A 26493-nucleotide genomic window follows, 5' to 3' on the forward strand; every position below is an offset into this window, starting at 1 on the left:
ATTCATGGCGGCCGCACGGTCACACCGTTGTCTGGCGGCGGGGTCCATGGCAAACGTTGGCCCGGATGCGAAACCTTACGCCGGAGTGTGGGGCAGACCTGACCGGGTTCCGGCCTTGAAGCAACTACATTCCTTCTGGTTAGTACACAAGGCTCCATGCGCGGATAGAGCACATGTGAGCGCGGCTAGAGAGGACCCTCAAAAGACCTCTCGGAAAGGCTCCCCGGCATCACCAGTCAAATTTCGGCCGAGACGGGGTTCCGGCCTTGTACGAATACTCCGTGAATCCGAAAACCTCAAGTGTTCCATAGCTCCACCATAGTCGATTGGAGCATCCTGACCTGCCTCGGTTTGGCCTGATAGCAACGCGGGGCGGCGGAGGTCGGTGTCCCGCACCTCGCCTGAAGGTTTCTTGTTGTCTGGGGAGGTAGAACGTAGAATAGCCCGTCGACTCCCAAGGAAGTCTTGTGGCTTGGAACTGCATCCTTGCTGGGGGTATTTCTATCTCATTCGTACCGAATGACTAGTAACCATGGGGCTGGGTGCGTTCTGGGGGCTGATCTGCTGCTTTCTCTAATTCGTAAATCCCAGTTCAATTTTTAGAACAAGGAGTCTTGCAAGGATGTCGTTAACAAAATTGGCTCTTGTCTCTTTCAGACGAGACGGAAACGTCATGAAGAGGTAGAGTCAGGCCAATACCAGTCGTATGGCTCACTGAGATCAGCCCAAACTGCATGTGAGATTTGATCGGCCGCCTGGATTGCGTACTTACTTCGGGTTATTCTCTAAACTACCCGCGAGTCAGGTCATTGCTACCTCAAGAACTTGTAAAGACCGTTGACAATTGGCCCAGTGCGTAACCCAAAAGCCACTTGAAGCATGGCGCGCGTCTCCATGGGCCATTGATGAAGCATGGTACGCTCAGCTCAACTAACCACAAGCGGTGATTCGACTGGAAACCGCCACGGCATGCATCATGATCACTGCTCAGCATTGCGTTATGCAAAGTGTAGAGGGATCAAAGTAAAATGAACGACCCCCACACTAACTTCCGTCAGATTTGATGACTATTGCGACATACTACACTACCCACTTGTGCAATGTATGAATCTAGTATAGTCTGTAGATAGCAATGAGAACTCCTCGGGCCTAGATCGCTAAGAAGTGGACGTTAGACTTGGTATAATCTATTTTCTAGCCGTATCTCGGTCTCGCTTTTTACGTAGGAGCGCACGAAGCAGGTGTTTTAGGAAGCGCTAGACATACTGTAGATTTAACTTCCCTTTATTTGCCGCAGCCCCTCGGGTGATTGACTCGAGCAACCCTAAACTACGTGCAACACGGACTCCTCTATTCTTTTCGGGTACTATTCTAAGGTTCAGATGATCAGATGAAAAGAGAGGGAGAGAAAGCTCAGACGAAGCTCGCAACCCATACATCCATGGCAGCAACTCCCTTCTTACCCCCCGGTACACCGTCCAAACTCGCCTCGCAAGCATCACGTAGCGCAAAGACCACGGCGCGCTCCCGCTCATCCTTGACACGCTCCTCTACCTCACGCGCAAAGCCAGATCCAAGACAGGCAGAAACCTCCCATTGCCCGTCCTGAAGACCTTCGCCGCACTGCACGCGGCTCTCCTTCTCCAGTTGCCAGCCGGCCGCGACAGCGAGTTCTGTGAGGCGCTTTGGGCCCAAAACCGTGCGGACGTTGGAGATGCTCTCTTCGCCTTTACGGCACTCTAGCGCTGCTTGGGTGAGGGCGGCTAGAACGTGAGGCCGGGCAGCAGCATTCGTTGCTTCCAGGGACCACTCGGAAAGGAGAAGACGCTTGCTGTGCTGTCTGATGGCACGGAAGGTTTCTAGAATGAGAGAGGGAGAGGAAAAGTACCATAGGCAGTGAGCAAGAACTGTTGCGTCAAAGGCCTTGGCGTCGCTGGATGAAGTGAGGGAGGAGAGATAGTCCTGAGGGCTTTGTTGAACCCAGTTGATACGATTGCCAAGCGGGCCTTGTGAGATGTGATCCTGTGCTTGCTTGAGAGTGTACGGGGCACCTACGCGAGTGATTAGATGGACTGACTGCCAAGGCTACTAACAAAAGTCACAGAAGACAGCATGAACTCACCATAATCCAGCGAGGCCGGGTCAACGGCCACCACGGTGCCTTGCTCACCCACAACAGTGGCGAGAGCGGTTGTGCAATCTCCCTGACCGCATCCTAGCTCCAAGATTTTGGAGCTTGCTGGAATATCCCAATGCTGTAGAAGAGCCAGACGGTGAGCGGTTTGGATGAGTTGGACATCGAAGTGCTTGGGGTCGTGCCAGGAAACACGAGCAATGGAAGCAGCGTCAAGTTGAGTGGACATCATGTTGAGCGTGAAAGTTGAGTGAGTTCTGGATGAGTGATTGAGAGATACAACAAGGATTAGTGTCCTGTGATCGGCCAAGAAGGGTAAAGTAATGAAATATCTGGTGGATTCTTGTTTCTAGAAGCTATCTTTGGGGGCAGTGGACTCTTGTACTAAGTATGTAGGGTGAGACCTGGCCTTTAGTATTTGTGTTAGGTTTACCCCTCCAAGGATTCAGGAACAAAACATGCTGCCCACTACCAGCCACGGCTAATCCTATTGTCAAATGTCTGTGCATATTTTGCCCCCAGCCCGTTAGTCAGTCCCTCCTCCACCTCACTCCCTCTTCCTCACCAACTCAAACCCAAATCGCGGCAGCATGGTGTCCAGATGCATGAAGCTGACATGACACGCCACGCGCTGGCACTTCAACTCTACCACGATATTTTCTGCCCCGCTAGGGCAGGCAAACTCCACCGTCGTGCTGTTCGGTTTCACGGTGAGGTCCAGCACGCCGAGCAGCTCGCCGCGCACAGGGAGAGCCGAGTACGACACGGTGTCGTAGTCGAGCTCGTCCATGTTTGTGGAAGAGCCTGGTTTCGAAGTGGCTGAGGGCGCAATAAGCTGCCAGACTTCAATTTCGGAAACGTCTCCCTTGGTAGTCAGGTCCTTGATGCGCGTGGAATTTTCCGGAGGCGCGAGCCAGTTGATTGCGCAAGCGTTGATACCAGCGGTAGGAACCGGGAAGCGCATGATAGTTGAGTCCTTTTTTTTTCACATCAGTATTCTTGTTTGAACCGAAAATAGTGAGAATGAGATGGTAGGAAATCGAGCGTACCTCGACGGTCACATAGACCTGCGGCCCATTTCCCCACACTGAATTCTTCAACTTGCGGCTCACTCGCACCACTCTGTCCGGCCAGGCGCGGAGATACTCTCTGGGAGGGCGAAGAATCTTGGCTGCTCTGTCAAGCCCTAACCTGGCGTCACCGTAGGGAAGGGCATTGAGTTCAGAGTCTGTATAAGGGTAAGCTGCGTAGTTCGACAGCGTCGCAGGAAGCAGAGCGATGTTGGCGCATGATAGCAAGGCTAAAGCCAAGGAAATGTAGAGGATGAGCTTGGGAAGCTGCCAGTGTTTGGGTGCCTGGAGACCTGGAAGATTCTCAGAGGCTTCCAACAGGGGATGATCGTCATCATCCTCGGAAGATGAGCGCTTCTCAAGAGATGTACTAGAGCTGGAACCCTCGCCACCGCCTGGTCGTGAGAGCGGCGTGTACTGAGAAGTGTCTGACTTTGATTTAGAAAACATCTTGGGAGGTCGTTCTAGGGGGCAAATGAGAGTAAGACGACGAACGATGAGGAAAAGGACGAGAGAGCTGGAAGTTGTGGATGAAAAAGAAGATCAGAAGTGATTCAGCGTAGGCCAGAGATAGCCAGACAGAGACAGGTGATGAGTTCGAACAAAGCTTCAACACGCGGAACTACCGTGTGGCGCAGTCTAGCCATTGAGGAGCACGTAAACATGATGATGCAGTGGGACTGCAACGCGTCTGTAGTTTCAAACCTTCACCAGAACTTGACTCGATCAATACGGCGAGAGTAATTTATCTGACATTCCGGGGTGACCGTGTCGGTGACTTTCAACAGTCTCAAGTCAGTTGAGAGGTAGGCTGTCAGGTGTCTTGGCACGAGCTATATCATCTTGCTGTCTCTCTCTGCCGCAGATGGCCGCGTACAGCGTGGAACCTATCCCGATCCAGCACTTGAAATCTCATCTACCATGCCTAACGTCCCTACCGTCCTTACTTTTCTGCTTGCTTTCGGCACCGGCATTAACCTCACATCCGCCGCGGCCCCCGCCCACGCGGGTTTCCACGTTCAGTACCCATGGTCGTCTCGTGGTGGCAACCTCCCGTCTCGGCCAGAATTAGATGAGTTCCACCCATTTTGCCGTAAGTTTCTCCTTATAGTCTTCAGTTCATCAGACTCCCCAGTATTGGCATGATCTAACACACAGCCAAAGGGGAGATCGTGCACAACCCTCAGGCCTACGCCCGCAGCTCCCGCACGTTCCTTTCTTTCTCAGGCCATCCTGGAGACCTTGTCACGGCTCTTTACACTCGGAACAGAGTGCCGAAGAAGAGGGACGACTTCCCTCATGTCATTCTGCAAGACTTACCAATCCAGCCCTCTGGGCAGGTGTGCGTCAATGTTACGATACCGTTTGAGACCACGCTCAACGAGATGGGAGTCATGTACTTTGAAGCCAAGGACCCGGCGACGGGTAAGGTGCAATACTTTGTGAGTTACCCCAGCTGAGAGCTTGATGAAGTGAGATCGACTAATGTGACATGAAATGATAGTGCACTGATGTGAAAATGGCTGATACAGAGGCTCTCCCCGAAGAGCACCCGGCCATGTGTGCGGCTGGGAATGAGACGCTAATCCCGATGCCGGACGAATACCTGTAGATAGAGCTTGAGAAGCATTCATTCCTCAAAAGTCTTGAGTCAAAATTGCAATTTCACATCCCTATCTTAGCTCAGAATACATCATATCAATGCTCAGGCACGCCACAACATCGGAAGGAACATGACTCGGTGTTAAGCTGGATGTTTTTGCACCAATTCTCTATTAGAAATCTGCCATTTAATCTTTGTGTATAACTCCAACGTATATTGTGGAGTAAAGGTCACTGTCTAACTCTTTTGCATAAACCGAACAGATTTACCATAAGGAATCAAGAACAAAAGAAAAGAAATGACAAAAGAGGCCAGTGCACATTCGAGATACGCCATTAGAAACAAAGTCCTTCTAGGATTGCCACAGCGTTCAATGTCTTGGCAAAGCTATCAAAGCAGCATCAGAGCAAGAGCACCGATAATGCGAGCAGTAGTCTCGTACTCGCAAATAGCGTCGGTAGGAGAGCGACCGATCGAGCCTTGGTCGCGAAGACTTCATGGCGCTATGCAAGCTCTCCACAGACGAAGATAGTAAACCTTAAAGTACCGTACCACTATCAAGTCTTCAGGGGTCAGGGGCAAGGCTATCTGGCGGAGACCCGACCGGCCGACGGACAAAACAAACGTGCGTGCGGAAACGATTACTCACCCCCATGCGCTCCGACACCTTGATTTACTCTTTTTTAGTTTTGGTATACTTGCTTGTGTGACCAGCGCTAAGAGAGTAGACTTAAAATGATAAGCAACGAAGTTTATTGCATGGCTTGCAGAGCTCATATGGGGATACGCTTAATTTAGGGACGCTTGCCAAGACAGAACACTGATGTTGAAAAGGAAATTCTATTGTGATTCGAAGAAGGACACCTTTAACTAAACAAACCTAGCTACGCATTTGATCACTGGAAGTTCGCAAAAGTGCTGAGACACCCCACTACATCTCCCCTTCTCGCTAGCAAGCCATAGAATCTATACCGCCCAAAACGATTTTGCCGCAAACCCGCTCCTGCAGTGACTTTTCCTGACTCGCTCCTACCGATTTTGGACTTAGGCGGAAGTCTCATCCTTGTCGACGGAGTAGACGTGGCGCTTGGCAATGGGGGCCTCATCGACATCAGGAGAGTAGACGTGACGCTTCTCGACCTCGTCCTTGTCGACGGAGTAGACGTGACGCTTCTCAAACTCGTCCTTGTCGACGGAGTAAACATGACGCTTAGCAACGGGGGCCTCATCGACATCGGGGGAGTAGACGTGGCGCTTCTCAACCTCGTCCTTGTCGACGGAGTAGACGTGACGCTTCTCGACCTCGTCCTTATCGACGGAGTAGACGTGACGCTTAGCAACGGGGGCCTCATCAACATCGGGAGAGTAGACGTGGCGCTTCTCAACCTCATCCTTATCGACGGAGTAGACATGGCGCTTGTTGAGGGTCTCGTCGACATCAGGGGAGTAGACGTGACGCTTCTCAACCTCATCCTTGTCAACAGAGTAGACGTGACGCTTGTTGAGAGTCTCGTCCACATCGGGAGAGTAGACGTGGCGCTTCTCGACCTCGTCCTTGTCGACGGAGTAGACATGACGCTTGTTGAGGGTCTCGTCGACATCAGGGGAGTAGACGTGACGCTTCTCAACCTCATCCTTGTCAACAGAGTAGACGTGACGCTTGTTGAGAGTCTCGTCCACATCGGGAGAGTAGACGTGGCGCTTCTCGACCTCGTCCTTGTCGACGGAGTAGACATGACGCTTGTTGAGGGTCTCGTCAACGTCCGGGGAGTAGACGTGGCGCTTCTCAACCTCATCCTTGTCAACAGAGTAGACGTGACGCTTGGCAACAGGGGCTTCATCTACATCAGGCGAGTAAACGTGACGCTTGTTGAGTGTCTCATCCACATCAGGCGAGTAGACATGGCGCTTCTCGACGGTCTCGTCCTTGTCGACGCTGTAGACGTGACGCTTAGCGACAGGGGCCTCATCCACATCAGGAGAGTAAACATGGCGCTTCTCAACGGGAGCTTCGTCAACGTCAGGAGAGTAGACGTGGCGCGCCGCCAGAGCAGCTTCAGCGCCAGGAATAGGCCCGGCCTGAACAGGAAGAACGTTCAGGCCGAGACTGGCAAGGCTGAGCATAACACTGGTGATCTGCATTTTGAATGATTGGTTGAAAACTTGGTGGTTTACAAGAAAAAGTGAGTTGAAGAAGATGTTGAAATGATTGTAAGATGATTGTTGTGAAGTGAGATGTTGTTGTGGATGCTCTTTCCTTCGATGGTCGATATTTCCTTGGGTATTTATGGATTTCGAGCTCCAAGTGATGAAGCTCATGGGAGGGATATCCGTTCGACAATCCCTCCGTACGACTACGAATCCCCACGATCAGAAGCGTGCATGTGCGTTATTGCGCCGGCGTTGCCTTCGCAATAATTCTCAAGTCGTGGGTCTTCAGACATTCGTGCCGAGTCTCTAACATGCCTCGTAAAGTTTCCCAGGTGGATTCCACGGTGAGGTTCCAGACAAAGATCGTGACTAGCTATCGGGTTCGGTATACGAGGCTGGTGGAGATCTCCAACAGCAGGGCCGGGGGCATGTAGATGGCACGCTGGCATGATACGCCGTCGGAAGGAGTCATGATGTCCTGATGTCCGTTCCGCCGGGCAAGCCCCATCCAAGCCTCCGTCAGCTCAAGCGGTCAAGCCCCAACGCCTCTGGTAGGCGAATAAATTGACCTGCGGGCGTCCATGATTCATCTGGCCATCGAAACTTTACTTTCGTCGCATATCGAGCAGTCACATCATTTCGTGTGGAGCACGCAACCTGTTCCATACCTGCGGTCCCTTCCTTCCGCTAAGTCAAACCCCCCACTTCCTGGCACCCCCCTGTTTCTGGCACCCACAAAAACGATGGGATCACAACCCAACCTCCTCATTACTATTAACTATTGATCCTCAACCACACCCACTACAATACAACTGCCAGCCTCACTAGGGCATTCAGAGTCGCTGGATTCAGCCGTAATAACCTCCTTTTCACCCGCTTCGATTTGAGCCCGATGGATATCCCTGATGTTCGCAAACTTCGTGTTGGGATCGATCTGAACAGTCTTCCTCTTCCTAACTGCAGCGTTGGTAACAGGCCCTCAGGTGAGCCAGCTGCTGCTGGGCAACTGCCAGTTGCCAGGCCTGCTCTGTGAAGCCTTTTTCACCTTCCTGAACAGCAGCCGTTGAGTGCTGGTATCATTGTCGAGTTGGGTGTATAAGTGCAGTTGACCGCTGAGCTCTGCCAGCTTCCTGGGTGTCGACCAGACCACTGCAGAGGAAGCAGAATCCCATGGCTCAACAGGGGTAGTTTGTTGACCATTATGGCATCGCTTTTGCCCCGACTGGTTGGTTTGGGTGTGGTGGGCTTAGCAGAAGGCTCAGGTAATACCATAGGGTTCATCAGGGGCTTAACCATCGCTACAGGGTGTAGACCAGTCCACTTCCAACCACTTCTGATGTTCGAGACTGATAGACCAGCAAGTCGAGGCCTTCTGGTAACAGTCCAGGAAGTTCCTTTTACCTATAATGGTAGAGTCGTTCCATTGAGACAAGTAACCGAGCTCCTTCCGATAGGCTGACTTAACAGGGCTGAAGACAGACTGGTCAAGTGGCTGGAGGACATGAGAGGAGTGTGGTGGTAAGAACAGTAAATGGATATTGTTAATATAGCAATTCCACATGAAGTCTGTCGTCGTATGACTCCCATGCCCATCCACAATCAACAGTCGAGCCTCGCCCTCAGCCTCGGGCATAGTCTGTGGGATAAACACCTTCTCTAACCATTCAATGGCAGTTAAGTCTGTAGTCCAGCCATTATCTGTTGCTGTAAACTCCCACCCATCGTATGGAACCAGATGTAATGGAAACCACTGTTGTTGGACCGTCTTCCCTTGAAAATGATAAGAGGACGAAGTGCCTACCCAAGGCTGAGATACACTCAATGATAGAGAGACCCTCGACCCAGGTTGTTTCTTGCGAACAGACGTCGTCTCAGCCATGCCCAGCACTAACCCATTAGCTCCTGACCCTCGAGGATGCCAGTCTCATCCATATTATATCTGTTGGCTGGTTTGATGTCCTTGATCTCAGGGATAGCAAGGAACAAACCAGTTCCTAATGACCTCAGTAGATGCCCCATTAACGCGTCTAGAATCGATGGAACGACTTCTCTGAACCTTAATGATAGGGTTCCTTCTCACGAAGGCATAGATCCAGCCTTTTCTAATGGTTTGGTATCCCCAGCAGCAGCAGCCAGAACTCGCTCTGCGAATTCCTTCACCTGTTGGTGCGTTGGTGCGAGGCCCAGCGAAGCCTGAATGCGAACCCATTGTGCCAGCTTACTCTCCTGGTCAGGAGACAGCCTCTGCCAGTCAGCAAAGCCACTTTCCTAGTCTGACCACCTTGGAGACGTAGTTGGAGGGTTGATCGTGGTATCCCATACTCCAATGAGGCTCTCTTTTGACTCTTGCCGTTTGAGATGTCCTCGAGAGCCTGACGAAGCTGATCTTCGGTATATTGAGGCATTAGATATAGAAGAAGGTATGTGCAAAAAATGAGCCCATTTGGACTCGAATTGAAAATGTTGTGATAAAAGGAGGTTGGGGGTGGGCATTGCGTTGTGGTGGATTTTCGCGTTTTTGTGGGTGCCAGAAACAGGGGGGTGCCGGGAAGTGGGGGGTTTGACTTACTGGGATCCGGATTCCCGAGGTTCATCTAGATGCCAAAACTTTCTTTCATCGCAAGTCGAGCGAGCAGATCTTGTGGAACCTCAAACAGTCCTGCGGTGCTTTTCGTCATCAACAAAATAGCAACGGAGATTCCGAAGTTCATCTAGACGTTCATCTAGACGATGAAACTTACTGTCGTCGTATGTCGAGCAGCTTTTGTGGGACCGGAGGTTGTCATGCGGTCCCTGTCAGCATACTTGGGCTCTCTCCACATGGTCGATGCAACCCCTGGACAACTGACTCTCATCAGTAGATCTTTTTGATACTTGCGAAGTTGCGAATCCTCTTGCACCGCCCCATGTTATCATCGCGACTCATCTACTCAAGCGAGGGTGAGGGCGGATACGGCTACAGATCTGTTAAACACTCCTCGCCCACTCCCGGCGCTGCTGACCCAAACGATTGTGTTCTTTCTTTGACATTCTCAACGCACTACCCTGCCAGCACGCCATCATGTCTTTGAAGTCTTTGAAGTCTCAATTACGAGGCCCCTCACTCGGCCTTTTCGCAGCCCTCTGCGTATGCCTCGTCTTGAACTTGGGCGCTCTCTTCTTCTCCTTCCGCGTCTTGACCCGTGGTTTACAGTCATACAGTACGTCAAATCCTCCTGTTGTTTTAGTAGTTTCTTTCTTATCCATGTAACTAACACATAATAGCCTACCTCGAAGGTGACCGACCACATGAGCTTCCTATCAAGGTCCGCACCATTCAGGCCGAATTCGTAGATGATCCTGAGCACTACGGGATGGAAGGCTTTGCTTCTACGGTCGAATGGAACGCAATCCGTCCCCCTGGAAAGGGTTTCGTCTTTCTAGGCCAAGAGCACTTTGCGTTTGGAGTGTCGATGTGGCATCAGATGCACTGCTTGAGCCACATTCGTGCCGTGCTCGTCAATGGAGACGACGGGTCTGACCACACGGAGCACTGCTTCCACTATTTGCGGCAGGGCATTCTTTGCGCTGCTGACACAACGATCGAGCCTGGTGGCACAAACAAGAAACTTCCCAATGGTGATAAAGTTGCTGCAGGCGATGGAGCTAAACACACCTGCCGGGACTGGAGACAGGTGCACGATTGGATGGCGGAGCAACATTCGAAATGGACGCCTGAAATGTTTGAGAGGATCAATGAGTCTAGTTTATAGAGATCTTGCTTGAAATGAGAACTCCATGTATAGCAACAGAAATTCTTCACTTGTTCACATCTTTCGCTTCAGTAACTCGTCTGGTCTGCATCTTCTGCTTCATTCCCTGCATGCGCTTCGTGTAATCGCTTCATGTAAGTGGGCGCGCACAGACTTAGGCAGAGCTGAACTCTAACGGGGTTGCATAGCAAACGTGACCAGGGTGTCACTGATTTGGACTAAGATCCCCAAGACGCCAGCCAAGTTGCGTTGTTTATTACTCTAACCCAAAGATTGTCACTCATCATCTAAATACTGATAGCATAGTGGCCCAGCCTCCGTGTCAAAAACCTGCCTCGGCGTCACGGGCACACTCTGTACATCAAATGGCATTTCGTAATCTGCGCTAGCTTTAACATCATATTGCGGGTCGCTCATATTGAACGAGTGAAAGGGTATGCCGGAGAAAGCGGCAAAATTGGCGGGGTGTCGGCGTTGCCACTGTAAAAGTCATCAACCCAGGTTAGTATATCTGATATGACAGTCGAATCAAGTAAGGTTTGGAAGGAGTACACACCTTGCTCCATAAACGGTCAAGCTGCGCATGATGCAACCAAAATAGAGGGTCATTAGGCGTGAAGGCGACGGCTAGGTCCTTGCAATCGTCCGCTGGTAGTTTCTTTGGGCAGTCCCCCGCCAAGTCACCGCCAACGAAGTTATGGACATGATTATGCATCTGCTCCATTGAGTGCTGGAAACTGTAAAAGTCGCCCGTGTGATGCTCAGTCGAGTTCCGCACAGAGTCTGGGCCCAGTGTGGAGTTCTGGGGCTTCTCATGATCGAACCACCCAGTGATGAGCGTCAAGTTCCTACGCAGTGGGTGCGGGATCGGCCAGGCAAGCTCGAACTGGGCAAAAGCGCCTGTAGTGACCTTGCAATCAGCCTCGGGCGAAGAACTACAGTCTCCAGTCCCGCCTAGCCCAAACTCGGGTGAATCTTCAAACACGGAAGAGCCGACCAGGTCCGCGTGATCACGCGACCAGTCCCAGTATGGCGTTGGACCACTGTACCCGCAGTTTTGGCGGAGAGACGCGTCGAACAGATAGAGGAACCAGCGGTCTGCGCAGGTGTCAATATAGAAGTGTTGAACAAAGGTTGAGAGGAGGCGGAACATACGCCACGGCAAAAAGTAGACATTCCTATGTGCGCTGTGCTCTACTGCTGCGTGTGAGTACGAGAAGTCATCGTATAGACTTCTCATTCCCTCGAGAACGGTTTGTTCCGGCGTGAATGACAATCGTTGGTGCCGTATGCTTCCGAGGCATTTCACAGCTCCCACCCAGCCAGATTTCTCTTCCTGGGTCAATGTTCGCCATTCTTTGCGTTCGAAGAGCTTGCCGCACTTTGTTGCCTGTCCGTGGCTGGGGGTAACTGAGAAAATGACAAGTGCAAAGAGAAACAGAATTGTTCGGCCCATGGCTCTAACAAGAATGTGGGTTTAGGTTCTTAGAGAAACGGCACGATAGACGCAGTCACACAGAATGGATGGCAGTTACAGGGTTAAATAAGCAGTTTGACTGTGTTGTTTGGATTATGTTCCACTTAAGCGCTGTTTCGGCCAATGAGAGAGTATCCTAAAGACTTATACTGCCATTCCGCTGGCCGACGCCAAGTTTTACCTCAATTAGTATTGCAAATGCTTTAGTACGCTGTGGCAGGACAAAATAGTTCACCAGTTCAATTATCATCACGTTGAATTCACTAGTATCACCACGGAGCGTCATCATTTCAATCGTAAACGTCTCTTCGCTCCGATGCAAGTTGCGTTGGCTACGGTGCCAGAAATTCGGCTCGGCAGAGAGTCTGACGTGGCCTGTCATCCGAGATACTTTCCATACCGGGCAACTTTCCATGGTCTTTGACTCGCCAGCAGCTCGCGGTAAGGCTGGTTGTACTAGAGGGAGGGATGCTTCCTGTCTCACTAGCCGAAGGTTTACTTCAAGTCACTACAGAGTGGGACACACGCCCCCCTTGTAGAACTCTAAACCTGAACAGAGATGATCCCAGTTACCATCCGAGGGACCGTGAATCGTGGTAATCCACACTTTTCGATTCAGACAATGCTCAGACGGTAGACCCCATCGCTTGGGGCCGGACGGCGGGCGCAGCCGTTGTGCTCTGATACCTGCGGCGACTTCTGATATTCGAGACTGGATGCAAAGTATCTGGCCCTGAGGGGGAATCGCAGCTACCGAGGAGGTTCAAGGGAAAGGACTTTCCCACTTATCACACCGTTCATCCACTTCTCAAGCTCATTCTGCTTTTATCAAAGCTGCATTTGGCAACAAGAATAATCTCTCCTGGCGCAAATTCACACCTAGCCGCAATCACAATGATGTACTCGTCAATTTTCCCTTCCCGCTCCCTTGCTCTCTTCCTCTGCATCATCTTTCCCTTCTACCTCGCCCTTCGCGGGTCTGGCTCATTGTCTGATGTCGCAATTTTCTTCTCCAAGCTCTCCTTACGCGCTGAAGCCCTTCACGTTGCGCTCAACGCCCCTCTAGACACCCCTCCACCATCCATTTCCAAAGCACCCGTCGGGACTTCCACGAGGCCTGCCAAGGTTGTACGCGCAACTGAAAGAGGAAAGAAGCTTCCCGAAGATTTGGCACACGCCATCAACTCCTTCGAGCAGTATGCGTCTCTCGCCCAGGGAGTGTTGCAGCGGAAGTATGCGCGGTACGACCGCCAGACGCCTGCCCAGAAGCTGATGAGCGACAAGCTCGGGTATCCTGCGCACTTTGAGAAGGCTACGGAAGGCATTGATGTAAACGCTCGTCTCTCGAAGCAGATTGCACAGATTTCAAGAAAGCATTACCAAACCGGTCCAGGACCGTTGACGGACGAAGATGATGCCGAGTTTGGTCTTGTGGACCTGACCTTTGGACACCTTTCGCGAGACTGGAGCACGTTTGGCGCCAAGGAGAGGGAAGCTACTTTCCCGCCCGTCATTGCTGGCCTGAAGAAACACTTTGGCGAGAATTCCAAGGGCAAGAAGGTTCTTGTACCTGGATGCGGTATGGGCAGGCTAGCAAGCGACATTGCTGATCTGGGTGCGTATCCTTTCCGCAGTTGACTTGTGGGCGTGAACTCAAGTTTTGACACATGGATGCAGGGTATGATGTTACGGCCAATGATCTCGACTTCAGCTCAATCTTGGCTCACCACCTTCTTACAAACCATACAACCTCACTGCATCAACATACTATTCATCCCTTTGTGACCAAATGGACCCATCAGTCCAACCCCACCTCGCGCTACACAGCCCTGACGGTGCCGGATCATATGCCGAACAAGGCTGTCAAGTTCATTGAGGGCGACTTCTTGGAGATGTTCCCAGAGGACGGCCAGTTCGACGCCGTTGCCTCATTGTTCTTCATTGACATTGGCAGCAACATCATTGATTTTCTGAGCAATATCCACCGGCTGCTGAAGCCTGGTGGCACTTGGGTCAATCTTGGACGTAAGTCATCACTCTTACTCCAGGGCTCTTCCATGAATTTTGATCTTTCTGTTTTTCTTGTAATCCAACCAGCAAATTCGGACTGACATGTGGCTACGTAGCACTAAAATACGGTACCCACACCGCCCTTCAGCTCTCCGCCGAGGAAGTGCTTCATCTGGCAGATCTGATTGGATTCGACGTGGACCTTTCATCACGGAAGAATATTGCCAGCCTATACGCTCAACAACCAGAATCATTGCTCAAGTTCACTTATGGTGAGTACCCTTTCATCTTCCTATGGGCGATGAAAACGATATCTAATAGGGGAGTCAGTGACACAATATTGGACGGCCACGAAGAGAGTCTAAACTAAAGGTGTTTCGTTGCTTACAGGATTAGAGCTATATGTAATGTCGTGTAGAATATACTTTTACATCTTGCCACATAGTGCAGCAGGCTTGTGTTATCTCACAGGACTCTTTCAAGGCGATGAAAGCTACTTGAGCGAGCTAGATTGCAAATAGACGTTCGGAAATATAACATTTTCAACCTTACAATTCCGCCTGGAAACACTTTGCCATATTGTCAATCATGAGTTTGAATGCTCGCTCGTTGTTTAGTAGCCTTAGCCCATAGAATGTAGAGTATAACGTCCTCACGATTTGCATCAGCTATTCTCCCTCAAGGGCTTCCATTACTGATTTTGCATGATTTCATCAAGGTCACTGTCGGCTTCCTCAGCGACTTGAAGTCATAATATTTGAGTCGACGGGCTTTTAGATAAAAGCCTTTCAAATGTGAGATAAATTGGATTGTAGACTTTAGACTGTTGCTTTCTGTTGCCGTTGAGTTTGTCTTAATTCGAGTATTCATATTCTGCTCGGATATTTGGCCATTTATCACTCACGTTGACGTTGTGATATTTGTCCTAAACGCCAGCGATTAAGTACTGACGTAATATACTAAGAATATTTTAATCTTACTAAAACGTAGATGCACATGCTCACAGCAGCCGGATTAGGGTGCGGTAACGACTTGGTGAACCGTAAAGTGATATGGGCTGTTGGGACAGCGCAGTCTCTTCTCAAAGGACCGTCAACCCCACGTGTTGAATTCGATTTACGCGATTTTCTTTTACTTTTCAGAGGATTGTGACGAGTTGAAATAGAACCTATTGAGACTGCAGCGAGATTGACCAATTGTGCGTAGTTCAGGGGGTGGTTATCAAGACTCTTGCCGGCAATCGTAGCGTTTGACCAAAAAGGGCTGCACATTTGATAGGGCCACTTTATATAGGTAATCGATTTCAACTCAGTCTCTTCATGTCCTACTTGTGCCGTTGGTTTTCAATTAAGTAAGTTGTAAGTTACAGGTGGAACTTATATCGTATGCGGACACGCTTGGCAACTGTAATGTCTCCCTACCGGGGCACGCTGACGAGACTCTATGGAACCTCTAAAGTATGTCTCTCTCTCATACATATTGCTTGGAGAAAGTATGTTGAGAAAGTGAGATCGAGGTGACCATCTAGATTGTCTGATATCCGCCATGGCAGGTGTGTCCCTCTGAATAAATCTGATCTTTCTCAGGGGACTAGGATACAACTCGTTGCAGTTTGTTTCATCAGCTAGGAGTTTACAGACTATTGTATGGAAGCTAGAAGCAGATTTTCTATCACAAACGGCAGATGGCGTCGTCTGTACCAGTGGGATACCGAAAAGAGAGGTAGGAAGGGCGTATGGGTATCAAATGGGTGGATAGTGCACGGCAGCGCAACGGAGTTGGGATCATGAACCACATGGCACGGTTACATTGACACGAAGCGTAGAGAGAGAATAAAGAATCTCCAGAAGATTAGATGACACGTCTATGAGATGAGATGAACAGACTTGTGAGATAAGGTATGAAGGGAGCCGGTGGGCTGTCAACAACTCGTCAAGTAATGTTACACAGCCACATCTTCGTCCAGGTTTAGCGCCACCTGCGCCACTGCGCTAACCACATTGTCGCTGCCTGGCGCGACGTCCGTTCCTAAGTGCTTACTGACTGTGCCGCAATCCACGACCTGCTTAAACACAGCGGTTTTCTCAGGTTTTTAAGCCATCGATGTTTCTTTTCTCTCTAGACCCATCAGTTGATTCATTCTTGAGCGAAGAAAGTTTCGGATTGAAGCAATTATGCCTCCCACGGAAAGGAAGAATAACCTCGATCTTTCGATACAGCTCCTTCACCCAGAAACGCCCCTTCACGGAGGCAGCGTCATTCTCGGCCACATCGTTCGCAAATCGCACATCGTCGCCGCCAACGCCACAGTTCGCGTCCGCCTCTTTGGCCGTGCGAAGGCAAAACTCGTCGTATCTCGCGGCAATAACCAAAAGAGCTACTACCGTTCCCGTTTCAACTTTTGGCCTGAGAACGCCGTCGGCGATGTAGTCCACCGCGGACCTGTCCACGTCGCGCCCGGAGCTGGGGGCCAACCTGTATCCTGGCCTTTTGCGCTCGCATTGCCGACGCATACGGATGCTAGGGCCGTGAATGCCTGTGGCGGGGAGAGTGCCAAGGAGGCGTGCTTCTTGCGCCCCAACGTCGGGAGTCATACCGGCCTAGGGCTACCCGAGCAACCGCTGCCGGGGACATTTCATTTCGACGGCTCTGGGTTCAACAAGAGCTGGCATGGTTTCGTCGAGTACTGGGTTGAGGCCGAGCTGACGGTGCATGGGAAAAGCACAGTCGTAAAGGCGGCGATGCCTGTCAGAGTTTTTTCGCCTCCGGTACCATCGCCAATGATCGGCGACTTTAGGCTGGAGAGGCGGAACAAGACTGGGTGCGTGAGCAGTCAGCGGTTGCTACCTGGAATGACTGACGCGGAGCTATCGTTCAAGCAAAAGACGCAGAAGTTCTTTGGCTCGTCCAAAGTTCCCACCTTCCACTACACCCTCGATGTGCAGTATCCCACGGTGATTCAGCTGGGAAACGAGGCGACCATCCCGTTCCTGCTTCATCTGACACCATCCAGGGATCGGACATCGGATATTATTGAGGATGTACCGCAGACGGTGACGATAGAGCAGATGGAGCTGGAGCTGCAGACGACAACGGGCATCATTTGCCCCGGAACTCTCGATCCTCACGACGCAAACAAGACGCGGAAACTCTGCTTGGCGCGATTGAAGCATCTCTTCCAAGCCCAAGATAGCACCATTGTTGTCCCCTCGGGTCCCAAGGAAGTTCCGCTAGACCTTGGTGCTGTCCTGGATCTGCGAGTTGACGCGCTGGGACGACTGCTTCTCGGACAAAGAAACGGTGCAGGCTCGTTTGGGCAGACGGTCGTGCCCACCTTTGTGACGTATTGCGTAAAGGTTGAGCACGTATTGCACTGGGAGGTGAAGCTGTCGGTGGCGGGCGAAAGCTGGAAGTGTGAGGGAAGTCAAAAGCTGCTTGTTCTGGCACCAGATGAGGATACGGCAAGTGGGAGGACGAGGGCATCTGCGGTAGCTTCGTCATCGAGTGCACCGCCGCCACCTGTTGAAGAGGTTCCTGCTTATGATGGGCCTAGCGAGGCAGCTCCAGCATATGAGAAGGTTGTGGGCGGTGGAGAAGAAGCGCCGGCCATTGGGGGAAAGTCTTGAACTTGGGATAAGACGCAGAAGAGGGAGAGGCTAAGAGGAGTTCATGGTTGAGAATCGGGGGATATGGAATACATGATACCCATGCAACGGCGGACTCAGTTGGAAGAGTCTATGTATCCTAGATCACGAAGATTGAGTATTATTGATGGCAGCACTGGATCCAACGCGGAAAACCTCAAGAGTTTGTGATATTTTGCTATCGGGTATCTGAGCTAAAACTAATAACGGCCTCGAGCCGTGAAATAACGATTCTGATTGCGAATAATCCTCGATAGATATGATAGCGGTGGGAGAGAGAAAGCGAATTGAGAAGTGGTTTGTGTCGCACTCGAACTCGTGTAAAGGATGTCAAGCTGGGATGGCCAGCTTGGAAGACTTGATCTGGTGCTATTACTCGATGGCTTTTTGGTATCCTCACGCCTGGAAGACTCGTGCCTCGAGTGCTGTACGGGTCCTCTGTCAGTAAACTTCTCCTCGACGCTTGGCTTCAGAAAACCAGAGTCAACTCACATCGCTCCTTCGCAGGTCTACAGCTTGAGCACACAGCCCGGTAACATCCGTCGATAATGTATCGTTCGGCACCGGGGTTGGTATCAGAGCACCAGTTCAAACAAGCTCCAAAGTCGGTCCCAAACGTGCCGCACTCTCCGGCCGTGACCGGCACGACAACAATAGCAGCGAAGAAAGATGCGGCGAGTGCGAACTTCATTGTGATTTGATTGAATTCAATAGTGCGAAGTTAAAAATCAAGCTTAATGGAAAGTACCGAGTTCTGGCAGAATCTGGGAAGAAAATAGCGAAAACGAAAGTTTTTGGCCGAGAAGGTTTGATTGACTGGGGAAAAGGGAAAGTATGTCTCTCTTTTGTAAAGATCTACATCGACGTTGCGCGGCTCTTATTTTCCAGTCGGCATCATTCGTGTTCATTATTAATCTCCCCGACACTTGCAAATACTCGGGCGGGTGGAGGACACACGTGAAGTTTCATCCCGGAATAGAACCGGAGCAGGCCGATCATTTGGAAACGACCTAGTCTCACGGGCACAGATCTGCAGTGCTCATTGATAGCTGAGATGAACGGCGCGCCAAGTGCTGCTTGACGTATCATGTGCATAGAAGTTGTTCCATTATACGCGGGGACTTAACGAGCGCCGTGGGCACACGAATCATTTCCTAGTGGGAACTCCTTCCCTTTCTGCTAGACTCGGGTGGCCAAGCTCCAGTTCGAGGGCCCAGGAGGCTGGTTAGACTGAACTTTAAACCTGAGTTGACAGGGAAGTTCGGATTCTGTAACGGGTTCGAGTCAGTTTCTGGTGCAAGACAATACGCCGCACGATGAGGAAGGCCTCATCGTGACCAGGGTTTCCGTCCGAGAGACCCGTCACGAATTAATATAATCTCCTTCGCGACTGATGATTAAGTTGCCAATGGAGCGAGAGAAAGAAGCGACATTGATATGATCAGTATTCGTTTTACGTGCTTGGGGCTCGAGAACTTTGGATTCTCTTTATGACTGAAGTACCTGTCGCAAAGTTCACTGACTTCCTGAAGCCCTAATATAGAGTCCTTCATAGGCTATGCATTAAGAACACATATATCAAGTCAGGTGTGCATGCCCAAAGCTGAGAAGCCTGGAAAATTGTTTCGTTTCGGAGAGACTACGGGGTTCAGCATTTGGCTGAGCGGACTTCTGGCAACACGCGCAATGAGTTGTTCACAATCCACAAGATGCTCTTTAGATGAATAGTCAAGTCCGATTAGTCAACTCCTCCGCATGGAACTGAGCTTGCTCAACACTATGTAAGGTACACAACATTGGCAGTAAATTTAAGCCTTTCCGATATTGATGCTCACCGTGTCCGCAAACCCTCCCTCCGGAGCATTCACAGTCCAGACCCTGCCTTCAGACATAATGTAATTGGTCAGGTACTTGATGCCAGCGCTAAAGATGCTGACCGCCTTCCTGTCATTGTTGTTGGTCAAGACAATGCCCTTGCAAGTGTAGGTCCACACGTTGCGACTCCCCTGGCGAACCCATCCGCCGACCATGTGGAAGGAAACAGTGACGCCCATGAGAAGAAGTGACTTGGGAGAAGCAACTCCATGAGGAATGGGTATGCCGTCAATGCGCTTCTCGAGGGCAATGGAGGAAGTGACTTCGTTGTTGGATCTGGCGACACTACCAGGATGTTAGACACGCAATTTGCAGGCAGAGTCACTTGGCTTACTTGATGGTCTCGGGAGCTTGAACTTCGGAGCTGATGATCTGGAGGGAGCCTTTGGCATCCTCATGCGCAGAAGGGTCATGCTCGACAGGAGGGACAGCCAATGCCGAGACGGCAGTAGCAAGACTCAATGCTGCGAGGAACTTCATGATTTTAATCTGAGCGAAGGAGTGTGAAGTTCAAATTTTAAGTGATGCGGATAAGTTGTGGGATACAAAGGTTTCAAGTCGGCGTCTCCCAGAGAGACTTATACCATTGGGGAGGGTGAGGCAAGTTCAATGATCACTTAGATGAACCTGCCAGATGGGCCATGGCAACTGGGAATCTCTTCGGCATCTCATTCGCATTGTTTGTAAAGTAACGGGAAATCAATAAGACAAGCTTTCAATAGGGGAAAGCCAATTCGCCTGATGTTGAAATTCAGGAAGAGTAACAGGTGTGTTTTAGTAACCTCCATGTCGATCAATTTGTCCAGCCAGCGAAGCCGAGATGACTGGACCGGAGACTTTCGCGATGTACTAGAGGGAAACCAAGGCTTAACTACCTTGATCGGTACCGAGCCATTGCGATTCAAGCTTGATAGTATCTTAATTCTCCTTGGTTTAAGTTTGACATAATATTCCATCTTCAATGAAGTTCGTTAAGATCAGGCGTGGTGAACTGCCGACATTTGGCGCGAGTCGCGTGCTCAGCTCCTCAAAAATTAAGTGCTGAGTTGCGAAGTCAATTCATGGAAATCTAAATTGCTCCAACGTTGCTGCGAACGACGAAAAGATGTTAACACAGATTGACAGAAACGACATGGTTTCAGGATTGAATGTCAGACAGTATCATCTTCGAGTAGAGAATAGACAAAATCCTTAACTCCTCTTTTTAAGGCTAATTAGGCCATTTTAGAAACTTCGCGAATCAAGAATCATTGATTTTATATGTCTGATAATTACGTTTCAGAGTATTATAGAGTAGGTACTAAGGTACAAACAGCACCACAATTGAGATTCAATGCGGTCGAATATTTATCTCTGAGCCAAATCCTTCAACCCCCAGTCAACTCGGGGTCTTTGAGAGCTCAAGAATTCCTTTGCAAAGCTCTATCGCTTGCAGAACCCGTGGCCAGACTTTCCAGTAATCTTAGGCTGGGTAGAGTCGATGACATCGTTGGCCACGGGGTAGTATCCATCTCGAGCCTGGGCCTCGCAGACGTGGTTCCAGTCATCACCATCAACGCGCTTGTGGGAGAACCACTTGCACTTTAGTCGCGAAATGTTAGCATTAGACCTCCCTACCGTCACAGTAGTGAATAAACTTACCCTGCCTTGACCGTGGTTGTAGTTGGCCTGTGATCGTGTTAGTCAATGATCGACACCACATTGGGAATTCGGTTTCCGAATAGATGCGTACCTCGCCCTCGTAGTTGTTCTTGCAGGCGTTGAAGGTGAGCTGCCAGTCGTAGGTCCAACCTCGACCGTTCCAGGTGCTGCAGGAGCACTCGTAGTGAGGGTCCGCGGCGACGCCAGGGGCGAAGAAAGCGCCGATAGCGGCGAAGAGAATGGTCGAGGCAGAGAACTTCATCTTGACAATTTGAATTAGGAGATGGAGATTTAATCGAAGGAGTAGATGGTTGTCAAGGATTGAAGCGATGATGGCAATGATGATGAGGTTGATGAGGAAGTGATGGCAGAAGCACGCCGGACAGTTGACCCTTTATGTACTTCAGGAGCAGTCATCTTGCGCGAGTATTGGATTATTCTTTCCTTGCCAATGAACATAACTTAGAGTAGCAAGAAGCCATGAAACTTGACTCTTCCCCGCTCGATAATCTCAACCGGCGTCTTACAAACACGCCGGTCGCGAGGGTGTCGACAACATCCAGTCATGGTCTCATCAGTGATCACCGCCGTCAATGTACTGAAATATCGCGACCCTCAGAAACACGAGATACGATTCTTTATTTTAGTTCACTAGTTTGGTTAGTATGATTGCAAAACTTTGATTGTTTGCTGTCTCCCGGTGGTCATCAGGAGAGAATGTCAAGACTTAGGTTTGAAGCTTATGAAGTTCTCGAGTCAAAGTACCTGATTCTACCCAGGCATCCCGACAGCCTAGTAACACACTGGTCTGGATCTGTAGAATATAGATCTAGCTACCAGGTAGAGTTGATCTCAGCCGTCCAATATCCTATGCCCATCCACCTCAATTCAGCTGTGGTCCAGAGCCTGATGAGTGGTTTGCCGGAGCTCAACATGTAGCCCCGCAGACACGGAGATTAACCAAGTTTCGTTCAAGCCTGGTCGCATTTCCTAACTTCGGAATGTTTGTAGGTATTGTGGGGAGGATCACTGCAGGTAAGTACTAATGCTATCAGGAGGCTGTCTCCCCCAGCGGTTTCGTAACACCTAGTGTCCGACGTAACGTACTTTACTCCAGCGATCATCAAGTCTGTCCAGAATCCGGCATTGGTCATGTTTGACCAATGTACCTTGTTTCCATACATGTATGAAGTATATGTCACTATTGCAAGGCGGTCGACGTATTTTTTGTAGTGCAAACAGTGACATGGAGAGATGGACGTTGGGAAAAGTGTTTTCGGCGCTCGGGACTCTAAACTTCTGAAGACAGGATGAGTAGTACAACTTGCCGTTCCTTGACTCCTGGGGGCACGTTCCAGATTGTCGGTACGAAAACACATCGTAATGAAATGCGGTCTTGGCATGCCTGGGCCCAGCGTCGCCACAAGTTAAGCTTCCAAGATGATGGAGTCAATCAAGCTAGACACCCAATTCAGCAAAAACTGCCCGCGTATGAAAACGTTCCCGGCATCCCACATGGACCATATGCCCTAACCTCTTTTGATCGCCACTCCCACTTCACTAATTGCGACTCGCAACTTCAATTGTAACTTGACATGTTCAATGTGACGGAGGTGAAGTACCTAGATGACATGGGATGCGGATTTATCGAAGTATATGGTCTTTCTCTCGGAGAAATGGACAATGAGGCTTCCGATTCTTCAAAATCAGGTTTTGAACGCCCTGTAAGCTGGAGAAGGATAGGATAGACTCTAGGTAGTCCAGCGCTCCAACCTTTCTTGATTCCAATCCGAAAACAGTCAAGTTGAAGGCCCGACTCACCATTGACATGCTCTATTGATTGACTGTTGAGACATAGTTCCAAAGGCCGACGTCTTGGATGAAACTCAAGAATCTGAATCCGACAGCCTTTTTACGTATCTGGCTCAAAGGAGTAAGCCTCTTGACTATCGCCTGTTCAATTAACACTTGTGAATCACCGATTGCCTCCGTTGGCGTTTTGTTACGGCATTGATGTCCCAGAGCACAATGGAAGTATGGCGCCAACAGGACGGCACCAAAGCCTTACGTAAGCAGCAGCATCAATGTCATCGAAAGGCGGCAGAACACCTGTCCGCGTCTTACCAAGAAGGCGGTGTCAAGCGAACAGACATTTTCTGAGAGTGTACTCTTAATACTCTAGGCCTCCTCGTGACCCACGACACAGACCAACATCCAGGGGAGCCATCGTGCAGCGCTAAGCTAGACGACTGGACAGCAGAAAATTGAACCAGCAATCAAATTAAGAAAAGAAGCGGTTCTGGTACAAAATAGTCACAAAATACGTCTCGACAAAAAGAAGTAAAGACCGAGCGTCAAAGCTTCTGTTGGTCCAGAGACTTCTCCGGAGATATTATATGTTGAGTAGGTACCGGATGGAACCTGGGACGATCCAGAAGAGTCAAGTACATAATCAACCGATGAAAAGAAAATAACCGAGAACCCCACGACGTACGGTACAGAGAAGTAAGGTCATGGAAAGTTGATGTGTAAGGATGGTTCGGGAACTGGTGGTACATGGGTGGCTCAATGATACTCGACCTTCATAATAAGGTACTACCAGCTACCCAAGAATCTACAGACCAGGAAATGCATGCCGGCTCAGGCTTTACTGCACATATACTCATTGAGCGATTACGCTGTACGTCTTGGTTGTTCCTACTCATCGATCGGAAAGGTCCATGTCGCGTTGAACGCAGCTAGAATTTGATTCTAAGCAAGGCTCTGTCATGTCAAAATTTCTGCTGATCCCAGACTAAGTACTGATGCATTAATCTAGAGACATGGAGGCATGAGAGAATGACTTTGTTCCGCAAACCGTGCCGGCTTTCAGCAACAGAACTGTGACCTCAATGGATCTTTTCAACTTTGAGGGGCCCGCTCTCTACAAGATGTGTGTACCAGTTTACATCCTTCGTTCCAGTAACATTTCGAGTCAAGATCTCGTCATTTGTGACAAAAGCCAGAGAGTCGATAGCCCTTGCAAAGCAGTGCTGATGACCCTTGCATCTGCCCCCCAATCAGCATTAGCCCCCGTTTTCTGATCCCGCACTGCCAGTCATTGTTGTTGGTGCAAGCACCCGAAAACCCACCTCGATCCTGGTATAGAAGAGAATCAGCCACTTACGTTGCTTCAACAAGCGTTCAACAGAGCAACCAACAACTGTTTGCGCCGCCAAGCTGCGGGGTTCATTCTGAACAGCACATACAATCATATGAGGAATATCTCTCAATAGACTGGCCCAGACTATTACTTCCGACATGGCTGAACCGGCACCGCACACAGCAAGCAGTCCAGCTGAGCCAGTCTCAGACCCCGCTGTGTCACCGGCACAAGGCGGAGTTTCAATCGTGGCAGCACCCTTGGAAGTAGATGATAACTCTAGCGTCAGTTGCCTGCAAAAGTGTCCGAGAACAATGAAACGTTCGAGCTTACTGTTGAAAGACAACCGATGATGCATCTACTATCGACGACCGAATGTAAAGATGTCAAATCCCCTACCCCGCTCCCGAATTACCGTCCGATAAGAGTGATCAGCTGATGAAGGACTCAATTTCTTCTAGCTCTTCATACACAGCCTCTTTGACATCAAGTGTTGTAGACTACCCGGAAGAGTATGGTCGAACATATCATGCTTTCCGGGCAGGATGTAAGTGAGAAATCGAGGATCAAATGTAGCCCGTCCAGCATAACTCACATAACATCCCGAAACAGCATACAACTTTCCAAACGATGAGGTACGAATGCCGCAAATCATACCAGTATACGGCCTTTCTAACATTAGTTGCATGTCAGAGAGAGATGGATCGTCTAGACTTGACGCATACCATGATTGTCAAGACCATCGGCAACAAGTTCTTCCTCGCCCCCATCAAGGCTGAGGTGACGCACCGCATCCTCGATGTAGGAACCGGTACCGGAATCTGTGGGTCATTTGTTGAGAAAGGCTCAATCTTGCATGCTCAATTTTAACCATGGCTGTTGTCTATTAGGGGCCATAGAGATTGCCGACTTGTTTCCAAACGCCGAGGTACATATACATCACTGTCAACCGCCAAGGCCAGAAAAATCTGACTTAGAGACTACGTTAGATCTTTGGGAACGATCTGAGCCCGATACAACCAGCTTGGTGAGGAACTGGCCACCGGAGATAGGCTGTTAATAGCTAATTTAGAACCAGGGTGCCGCCGAACGTCAGATTCGAGATTGACGATGTCGAAAGCGCTTGGGTTGTCAACGAGAAATACGACTTTATTTTCACGCGATACATGGCTGCTTCAATCGCAGATTGGCCGAAGCTGGTCCATAGAGTATATGAGTGGGTTTGAGACCTCCGATTGCGAGGGACTATTAGCCACAGAGTGGATCGTGTCCCATTCCATAGTAAAGTTGAACTGACGTGGTCTTGCGCTAGGAATCTCGCGCCAAATGGCTGGGCTGAATTCCAAGACATGAGCGTGCTCTACGCGTGCGATGACGGAACACTGACCGAGAAGCATGCAATCATGACGTGGGACCGCCTTTTCATCGAAGCTTGCAAAATGCTGGGGCGTGAAGACTCCCCTGGCCCCAAACTCGAGGGTTGGGTTCGTGAAGCTCCCTTCAAGAATGTGGTTCACCAACACTTCAAGATCCCTCTAGGTCCATGGGCCAAGGACGCGCACAACAAGGATCTTGGAATGTGCAATCTTGCTCAAACTCTGGAGGGCCTCGATGCATTCACCTTGAAGCTGTTCATTGGTGTGCTTGGATGGACTAGGGAAGAGGTGGTGGTGCTCTTAGCCCAGGTTCGCCAAGAATTGAAGAGTGGTACTTTCCACGCATACCTTAACTAGTAAGCTGGATTTACCGAAAGAATTAATGACTTTACTGACGGAATATAAGCCACGTTGTTTACGGACAGAAGATTGAAGAGGAAGAGGAAGCAGCTGAGGAGGACTAAGCTGAAGCATCAATGGTATTGTCATGTCGGCATGAGACACGCGGCAAAGGTAGATGGAGTGAGGTGGACTGTAACCGATATAATCAGTAGGTTAAAGGTAGTGAATTCTCGTCTGATAGTAATTAGAAGACAAGTAGAAAAGCTGAGAATCCTT

General features: G+C 50.0%; 11 protein-coding genes across 11 annotated transcripts; 5 read left to right on the top strand and 6 right to left on the bottom strand.

Moving 5' to 3' along the window:
- Nucleotides 1-1413: 1413 nt before the first annotated feature.
- On the bottom strand, nucleotides 1414-2363 carry HER10_EVM0007148 (uncharacterized protein; the record flags this gene model as incomplete). Its single annotated transcript, XM_035476714.1, has 2 exons — nucleotides 1414-2051; nucleotides 2123-2363. 2 exons carry the CDS (start codon nucleotides 2361-2363, stop codon nucleotides 1414-1416), a joined length of 879 nt encoding a protein of 292 aa, XP_035329571.1.
- A 318-nt stretch (nucleotides 2364-2681) lies between these two features.
- Nucleotides 2682-3654, bottom strand: HER10_EVM0010591 (uncharacterized protein; the record flags this gene model as incomplete). The annotated part of the gene is made up of 2 exons (XM_035480046.1): nucleotides 2682-3110; nucleotides 3184-3654. 2 exons carry the CDS (start codon nucleotides 3652-3654, stop codon nucleotides 2682-2684), a joined length of 900 nt encoding a protein of 299 aa, XP_035330008.1.
- Nucleotides 3655-4125: 471 nt separating this feature from the next.
- On the top strand, nucleotides 4126-4816 carry HER10_EVM0006720 (uncharacterized protein; the record flags this gene model as incomplete). The annotated part of the gene is made up of 3 exons (XM_035476298.1): nucleotides 4126-4297; nucleotides 4369-4646; nucleotides 4709-4816. The coding sequence occupies 3 exons, from the start codon at nucleotides 4126-4128 to the stop codon at nucleotides 4814-4816; spliced, it is 558 nt and encodes a 185-aa protein (XP_035329519.1).
- Nucleotides 4817-5851: 1035 nt separating this feature from the next.
- Nucleotides 5852-6949, bottom strand: HER10_EVM0012032 (uncharacterized protein; the record flags this gene model as incomplete). The annotated part of the gene is made up of 1 exon (XM_035481436.1): nucleotides 5852-6949. One exon carries the CDS (start codon nucleotides 6947-6949, stop codon nucleotides 5852-5854), a length of 1098 nt encoding a protein of 365 aa, XP_035330167.1.
- A 3070-nt stretch (nucleotides 6950-10019) lies between these two features.
- On the top strand, nucleotides 10020-10710 carry HER10_EVM0002029 (uncharacterized protein; the record flags this gene model as incomplete). The annotated part of the gene is made up of 2 exons (XM_035471758.1): nucleotides 10020-10158; nucleotides 10223-10710. The coding sequence occupies 2 exons, from the start codon at nucleotides 10020-10022 to the stop codon at nucleotides 10708-10710; spliced, it is 627 nt and encodes a 208-aa protein (XP_035328932.1).
- Nucleotides 10711-11212: 502 nt separating this feature from the next.
- HER10_EVM0008719 (monooxygenase) lies at nucleotides 11213-12166 on the bottom strand (the record flags this gene model as incomplete). Its single annotated transcript, XM_035478229.1, has 1 exon — nucleotides 11213-12166. The coding sequence occupies one exon, from the start codon at nucleotides 12164-12166 to the stop codon at nucleotides 11213-11215; it is 954 nt and encodes a 317-aa protein (XP_035329766.1).
- A 915-nt stretch (nucleotides 12167-13081) lies between these two features.
- On the top strand, nucleotides 13082-14562 carry HER10_EVM0006327 (uncharacterized protein; the record flags this gene model as incomplete). The annotated part of the gene is made up of 4 exons (XM_035475915.1): nucleotides 13082-13802; nucleotides 13865-14212; nucleotides 14314-14469; nucleotides 14528-14562. 4 exons carry the CDS (start codon nucleotides 13082-13084, stop codon nucleotides 14560-14562), a joined length of 1260 nt encoding a protein of 419 aa, XP_035329459.1.
- Nucleotides 14563-16371: 1809 nt separating this feature from the next.
- On the top strand, nucleotides 16372-17823 carry HER10_EVM0000320 (uncharacterized protein; the record flags this gene model as incomplete). The annotated part of the gene is made up of 1 exon (XM_035470107.1): nucleotides 16372-17823. The coding sequence occupies one exon, from the start codon at nucleotides 16372-16374 to the stop codon at nucleotides 17821-17823; it is 1452 nt and encodes a 483-aa protein (XP_035328746.1).
- Nucleotides 17824-19649: 1826 nt separating this feature from the next.
- HER10_EVM0010829 (uncharacterized protein) lies at nucleotides 19650-20196 on the bottom strand (the record flags this gene model as incomplete). Its single annotated transcript, XM_035480277.1, has 2 exons — nucleotides 19650-20001; nucleotides 20051-20196. 2 exons carry the CDS (start codon nucleotides 20194-20196, stop codon nucleotides 19650-19652), a joined length of 498 nt encoding a protein of 165 aa, XP_035330034.1.
- A 942-nt stretch (nucleotides 20197-21138) lies between these two features.
- Nucleotides 21139-21619, bottom strand: HER10_EVM0006826 (uncharacterized protein; the record flags this gene model as incomplete). Its single annotated transcript, XM_035476400.1, has 3 exons — nucleotides 21139-21297; nucleotides 21358-21384; nucleotides 21449-21619. The coding sequence occupies 3 exons, from the start codon at nucleotides 21617-21619 to the stop codon at nucleotides 21139-21141; spliced, it is 357 nt and encodes a 118-aa protein (XP_035329530.1).
- A 3606-nt stretch (nucleotides 21620-25225) lies between these two features.
- Nucleotides 25226-26408, top strand: HER10_EVM0003872 (TAM domain methyltransferase; the record flags this gene model as incomplete). The annotated part of the gene is made up of 4 exons (XM_035473534.1): nucleotides 25226-25326; nucleotides 25578-25715; nucleotides 25812-26231; nucleotides 26282-26408. 4 exons carry the CDS (start codon nucleotides 25226-25228, stop codon nucleotides 26337-26339), a joined length of 717 nt encoding a protein of 238 aa, XP_035329145.1. The 3' UTR covers nucleotides 26340-26408.
- Nucleotides 26409-26493: the final 85 nt, after the last annotated feature.

This window comes from Colletotrichum scovillei (genome assembly GCF_011075155.1).
Source record: "Colletotrichum scovillei strain TJNH1 chromosome Unknown Contig00009, whole genome shotgun sequence".
In the NCBI taxonomy this organism is placed as follows: domain Eukaryota; kingdom Fungi; phylum Ascomycota; class Sordariomycetes; order Glomerellales; family Glomerellaceae; genus Colletotrichum; species Colletotrichum scovillei.